At 45.1% G+C, this 7,395-nt stretch overlaps 1 protein-coding gene across 1 annotated transcript in view; it reads right to left on the bottom strand.

Moving 5' to 3' along the window:
* The window catches only part of LOC310944090 (uncharacterized protein), a gene marked incomplete at both ends in the record, with an annotated part of 3,883 nt that extends 1,807 nt beyond the window's left edge, over window positions 1-2,076 (bottom strand). Inside the window, one exon of the mRNA XM_083910921.1 lies at window positions 730-2,076. Coding sequence (XP_083767047.1) covers window positions 730-2,076 — 1,347 coding nt within the window. The remainder of the gene's footprint in view (window positions 1-729) is intronic.
* Between the last annotated feature and the right edge of the window lie 5,319 nt (window positions 2,077-7,395).

Raw genomic sequence — 7,395 nt, 5'->3', positions numbered from 1 at the left:
AGGGGCGGAGCCTAGAACTCAGGTTAAGTTTCATTCCAAAGTTTTTAGATGAGAATAGATAAAAGTTTGTTGTCATTACACCTTTCTGACACTCGGTGTCACCTGACGTACGAATGCAAACATTAAAATAGTTTCCTTGTCAGGTTAATGGTTTGGCATTTAACCGTATAAACAACACACACACACACACACACACACTGTATTACGTATAGCATTTGTGTTAGCATTTTATTTATTCACATTTTCACACAGTTTCTTTGCTGGAGTTCTGAAAAATTAAAGCGGAAACAAACCTGAATTCTAAAGAAACTGAACGTTTTCCCGTCAGATGATCCCAACACAGACAACAACAACAACGTCTTACATGCAAACCCACTGACCTTAAGTCTACGATATCTAGGTCACATGTTCACGCCTTTATCTGACTGTTACACACACACACTTTCTTTGTTCCTCAGTGGAAAAACACTTAATCATTCTCTGTCTTATTTCAGCCGATGATCAGATCTTCCTTGTACGTTAAAGTCAACAGTTCCGTCTGTCGCTGAACGCACCTGTTTCTCTAAAGTCATGTGACCTGTTGAAGCTGCACGGCCACATAACTGAGGCTGATTTAACACGTTTATGCAAAAAGTGAGGAGGAAAAAAACAGACATGAAAGAGAAGAAGAATCTGAGAGAAGTCAAATCAAACTAATTAAACTCTGTTGTTTTCATCTGTCACTCAAACCTTCACCGATAACATCTTCACTGGGAGGAACTCAACAATATCACCATTGTTAAAGAATGGAAACGTGGTGTGTGTGAAAGTGTGTGTGTGTGTGTGTATGAGTGTGTTAGTGTCAGGATCACAGAAGGACACTTGTCTTCTGTCCCAGTCCAGACTCACTCTGATCTTCTGGATCTTCTTCTTCAGCTGGAGAACAGAGTGTTTACCTGGTGACACTTCATAGTATTTATCTTTAGAGAACATAATCCTCCATAATCCAGACTCTATGTCTTTTCCTTTCCTCTGGACAGACTCTAAAACTCCCACTGTCCAACATGAATTATCTCCAACATGGACGTCCCAGCTGTGAGTTCCTGAGTTAAAACCCTCAGATCTCAGGACACTCCAGTAAAGATCGATCCTCTCTGGATTATCAGGAACCTTCTGGTTGGTTCCTAATCTCACACTGGTCAGATCTTCAGACACGGTAACTTTCGGATGAGCAGTGTTTGGGTCCAGAACCACAGGACTGTAGGAGACCACGTCCTTCATCTTGTTCCAGATGTTGAAGGTCAGGTTGCCCAGGTGTTTGGCCTCGTCTATCAGAGCTCCTGAGTGCAGCTGTGGAGGCTCCAGCAGGGGGCGCTGCTTCACTCTGTATCTGAGCATGAAGGAGACGTCTTCAGCTCTCAGCTCGTCCTCTGTGGCTCTGACTGTATCTGATAGAACTTGTCTCTCTCTGCTCAGAGCCTCCATCTTCTCCTTCATCATGTGACTCTTCTGCTCCTCTTCCTCCCTCAGTGCAGTCATCCTGGTCTCCTCTTCCTCTTCTAGAAACTGATGAAGCTGAAGAAACTGCTCCTTCATCCGTGTCTCTGTGCGTCGAGCCTGGACTTTAATGTGTTCTGCTGTTTGATCAAACTTCACCTGAACTTCTTCCAGACTCTTTAAGTTCTTCTTGAAGGTCTCCAGAAGTTTCTTCTTTAGTTGTTGTGCAGCTTCATCGATGGGTCTGAACTTGTGGCCGCTGTGTTTTTCTGAATCTCTGCAGACGAGACACACTGGCTGCTGATGGTCCAGACAGAAGAGTCTGAGTTTCTCAGAGTGTTGACTGCAGAGATCCTCTGAAGACCTCTGAGCTCTCTCCTGTAAGAAGGTCTCACACAAGTTCTTTAAAGCCCTGTTACATGGTGGTTCTTCCCTTGAAGACCTTCTCTTACAAACAGGACAGTCTGGTGTTTGTCTGTCTTTCCACCATCTCTTCACACAGTCTTTACAGAAGCTGTGGCTACAGGACAGAAGGACAGGATCTCTGAAGACCTCATGACAGACTGGACAGCAGAGATCCTCCTCTGATCTGGAGGACATTTTGTCTGTGAGAGAAGGTCAGTCACATGGTCAGTCACATGGTCAGTAAGGACTCCTCCTCCTCCACTGAGGTGTTAGTCAAACTCACCTTCAGTGTGTGGACCAGTGGATGAAGCAGCGTCTTCTTCAGAGTCTGATCTCCGCTCGTCTCTTCACTGACCAACGGCGACTGACTGGTTAATGGTGTGAATCAGGTGATTCAGATGAAGGGGCGGAACCAAACCTAACACAGGTTTGGTTTCATTCCAAAGTGTTTAGATTAGATTAGTTCAGATTAAACGTTGTTGTCATAGTGATGAGTACAGGTACAGAGACAGTGGAATGCAGAAGTTGTTGAGTAACTAAATCAAGTGTAACTAGGACGAGGCGTGGTCCTCGGGGAGTGCAGTGTTTGTGGCCAAATGGCAGGTCAATTCAAAATGGCCGACTTCCTGTTGGGTCAAGTTTGTGTCTGTGGTCGTGTTCAGTGTCGGTCTCATGTGTCGCGTATCAAGTATTGTGGCGATCGGTCAATGTACGGCCAAGTTATAGGGACTTCCTGTTCCGTTGGTTGCCGTGGCCACGCCCCTTTTGAATCAGCAGAACCTTTTTCAGCCTTTGATGTGTCCAGTACAAATGGTCGCATTTATTATATCTGTACGACAAACGTGCTCGGACGAGTTTGTTCATTTTTGAAGGGTGCAAAATGGCCAAAATGGACACCTAATTCAAAATGGCCGACTCCCTGTGGAGTTGAGGCCATTGAGTTTTTGTTCGTCTTTGTTTATAACAAGATCCCATGCAACCTAATTTTGGTTTGCTCTGTCCACATTTCGCCTTAGGGGGCGCTACAGAGCCCTGGTGCAGTGCACGGGTCCGAGCACTGTGACAATCCATGACAAGTTTCCAGAGTTGTTATGTACGTGAACCTCAAACATGACCACAAAGCCTCAGTATTATAACGATACTCTGAAGGTTAACAGAAGGTTCTTCAGGATAAATTCTCTTGGTCCAACGATGGTCAAACGTCCTCCAGCCCTTTGCAGACATGGATCCTCCAGCTTCTTCTCAGGAGCAGTTTCAACACCACCGTTCTTCTCAATCCCTGGACAAAGACCTTTCTTTATGGATCACAGTTATGGCCTTTTTCCTCAGATGGTCAAGAACTTCTTGAAGTTCCCTCGCAAATTGTCGTCTTCTCCTCGTCCTTCCAAAAAGGTCCAGGCCAGAGTCACCTTCTGAAGTCTGTATTTACGGACGTTTATGACAGTATGCTAGCACCTCAGTGTGGTCTGTATACACCACGGCGTCTTCTTGCCCAGTGGGTGGCGCACACTGGTTTTGGTTGAAGAAGATGACGCTGAAGTCGACGATAACCGTAGAAGTTACGCAAGAAGACTTACGAGTATCCACGAGAGCATACCCTGGAAAAACCATCACCGCGGGTGGGATTGAAATTCAAGGTTTCCCTTGACGTCATTATCGGGGGAAGCAGTGACATCGAGTGGGCATGAATGGTACCGCGTGTCCCAATTTCAAGGGGAAACCCGACCAAACCAAACCCCCGCATTGCAGCGGGTGCAAGGGCAAAGTGTGTTGGGTTATTCCAAGTGTATGATGGCAAATGTCTGTCGTCACCAATGTTTTTATTCACTTATTTTATTCCAGTAATTTAAGCTCATATTACAAAATAAAAATAATAAAAGTGATTTGACTGGGGCTGCAACTAACGATTATTTTTTCCATGAGTCGACTCATCGCGATTATCTCCGTTAGCATCTATGTTGGACTTGTGTTTAACCTCCGTACAGTGGACTCACTCGTGTGCTACAATAACACAACATTTATCACAGTTAAACACCTGAAACAAATGCCGTAAAGTACGCATTAACGTAGGTGAACTAGCGTTGGCTAAGCTAGCTTCTTCCACGATTTACCGACTGACAGACTTACGACACAAACGTATTATGTACTTGCATCGTAGGCTGATGGTTCATGAATAAATGTACATGTATGTTTACGTTATTCGTGAACTCACTTCTCTGTGGTACGCGATGCTACATCTACTTAAACGCGGTGTCGGCGTTTAACGTGTTCGTGAATCGCCGTAGTGCTAACATGGAATGAGCGTTTAGCGTGTTTCGCTGGTTTATATTCACTGAAATGTTCCCTTTGGAAACTTTGGGTCGGAGTTTTCGCGACTCTTCGTCTGTTTCCGCTGTAATTGGTGCGTTCTTCTTCTTCTCTGCTTCCTTGCGGGATGTCAACAGTGAGCAACACTGCCCCCTGCAGCACTTCCTGTTAGCTAGCTCTGGATAGCACGAGTGTGTGTTTGTTTGACGACGCGTCGACGCTTACATTTTGTCATCAACACATTTTTGTAGCCTTTTTTATTTTGTAGACTAATCGTTGCAGCCCTGGATTTGACAGGAAGTCAATGCAGTGTCCTCAGAAGAATAGCTGCACAAACCTGTGTTTGTGTGTGTGTGTGTGTGTGTGTGTGTGCGTGGCTCCCAGCAGACTCCACACGTTCAGCTACTGAAGCCTTGTCAGAGCTTTTAATGAGCCATAAAAGTGCTCAGCTGTGTGGAGCATGCACGAGAATATCACCTGTCCACACACACACACACACACATGCACACACACACACACACACACACACACACACACACACACACACACACACACACACACACACACACACACACACACACTCCCACAGGAGCAAATAAAGCCATATTGTCCCTGGTCTGATTGCTGTGATAATTAATGTAGCATATGAGCAGAAAAAAACACACCAGACCAATTATAACAGAGAGAGAGAGAAACCCACTGATACTGAATCAATACAAACGCAGCTCAAGTGGAATAAGTGCAGCTACGTATTGATCTGAAATAGGATTTCTGCTCCTTCACATCAACAGGTCGTCTGTTTACAAACGTCTCACAAAATCCATGTTTTTGTCCAATGACGGCGGGTACACACCGACCAGCAGGTGGCGCTGCATTCCCCATCAGAAGAAGATGACTCACTGACACGGTATTTATGACGTCACTTTAAGTCTGCGGTGTCTTTAAGAACACTTTCACGTCTTTTGTAAACCACTCACTCTCCCACACCAAAGCCCACAGAGAAAAACAGTGATTTTAGCTCACAGGGACACAGGAGCTGCTGGTCTACTGCTGCCTCGTGTGGTCACTTTGTGTCACGTTAAGTCTAAATTAAATATTTTAAAAGCTGAATTCACTAAAATCAGTCATTGTAAGTTAGTGATGGAGGCAGCAGTGGATCAACAACTCCTGTGAACTCCTGTGTGCTGTGATGTTAAAATCACTGGTTTACTCTATGGACTTTGGTGTGGGAGAGTGAGTGACTTTGGTGTGGGAGAGTGAGTGACTTTGGTGTGGGAGAGTGAGGGACTTTGGTGTGGGAGAGTGAGTGACTTTGGTGTGGGAGAGTGAGTGACTTTGGTGTGGGAGAGTGAGTGACTTTGGTGTGGGAGAGTGAGTGACTTTGGGGTGGGAGAGTGAGTGACGTGGGAGAGTGAGTGACTTTGGTGTGGGAGAGTGAGTGACTTTGGTGTGGGAGAGTGAGTGACTTTGGTGTGAGAGAGTGAGTGACTAAGTGACTTTGGTGTGAGAGAGTGAGTGACTTTGGTGTGGGAGAGTGAGTGACTTTGGTGTGAGAGAGTGAGTGACTTTGGTGTGTGAGAGTGAGTGACTTTGGTGTGAGAGAGTGAGTGACTTTGGTGTGGGAGAGTGAGTGACTTTGGTGTGAGAGAGTGAGTGACTTTGGTGTGGGAGAGTGAGTGACTTTGGTGTGGGAGAGTGAGTGACTTTGGTGTGAGAGAGTGAGTGACTTTGGTGTGTGAGAGTGAGTGACTTTTGTGTGGGAGAGTGAGTGAGTAAGTGACTTTGGTGTGAGAGAGTGAGTGACTTTGGTGTGTGAGAGTGAGTGACTGGTGTGGCAGAGTGAGTGACTTTGGTGTGAGAGAGTGAGTGACTTTGGTGTGTGAGAGTGAGTGACTTTGGTGTGGGAGAGTGAGTGAGTAAGTGACTTTGGTGTGAGAGAGTGAGTGACTTTGGTGTGTGAGAGTGAGTGACTTTGGTGTGGGAGAGTGAGTGACTTTGGTGTGAGAGAGTGAGTGACTTTGGTGTGTGAGAGTGAGTGACTTTGGTGTGGGAGAGTGAGTGAGTAAGTGACTTTGGTGTGAGAGAGTGAGTGACTTTGGTGTGTGAGAGTGAGTGACTTTGGTGTGGGAGAGTGAATGACTTTGGTGTGAGAGAGTGAGTGACTTTGGTGTGTGAGAGTGAGTGACTTTGGTGTGAGAGAGTGAGTGGTTTACATCACACAGCTACACTTCAAAAACACTGAACTGTCTCTTTAAAAAGGACTTTCTCGTGTCACTGAGTTGTGAGCCACACACACACACACACACACACACACACACACACACACACACACTGGTTACAGTGATGGTTAATGAGCGTCGTCCAGGTGTAATTAAAAGCAGCAGCACTTTCACCTCACAACCTGGAAACATGTGGCAACTTGTTAATTTACCTCCTCCCTCTCCTCCCCCTTCTCTCTGTGGAGAAAAGACAGATGGTTCTCACCTGAGGGAGGAGGAGGAGGAGGAGGAGGAGGAGGAGGAGGAGGAGGAGGAGGAGGAGGAGGAGGTGATCTATCTATTTACCTGTCTGTCTGATCAGCTGACTCACTTTGTTCTGCACATTCATTTGGAACTTTCACAACTTTTCTCAGGAGTTTTATTGTCGCGTTGAAACGTTTGGTTAATATGTGTGTCCTCCATTCCCACCATATATATATATACATATATATATACACACATACAGTATATATACATATATACATTATATACATCAGAGCTGGGAGTGCGTGACATCACAGCGTTGTGTCTTGGGCGAGTGTTTGTTCGCAGCATCAGTCGATATTGACACAAAATAACCATAGCAACCACTGACTTATTAAAAATAAACTATCTCTGTGTGTGTGTGTGTGTGTGTGTGTGTGTGTGTGTTCTCTCTCTCTCTGTCAGTAGTTATTATATAAATACACTGACATGTTGTCTGCTTAATTAAGGTGTATAATGCTTGTTGTTCAGTGCCGTCACAGAAAGAGAGATGATAATAGACTGTGTGTGTGTGTGTGTTTTAGTGTGTGTGTGTGTGTGTGTGTGTGTGTGTGTTTTAGTGTGTAGTGGGGTAATAATTGGATGAAGGGTGGTGCTGTTTAATAATTGGACTTCTGAACTACAGACACAGTAACAGTAATACTAACAATAACAGTAACATAGTAACATAAACAGTATAAATAAC

This window comes from Microchirus variegatus (assembly GCF_963457635.1).
Source record: "Microchirus variegatus genome assembly, contig: SCAFFOLD_33, whole genome shotgun sequence".
In the NCBI taxonomy this organism is placed as follows: domain Eukaryota; kingdom Metazoa; phylum Chordata; class Actinopteri; order Pleuronectiformes; family Soleidae; genus Microchirus; species Microchirus variegatus.
This window is presented reverse-complemented; position numbering and strand designations above follow the sequence as displayed.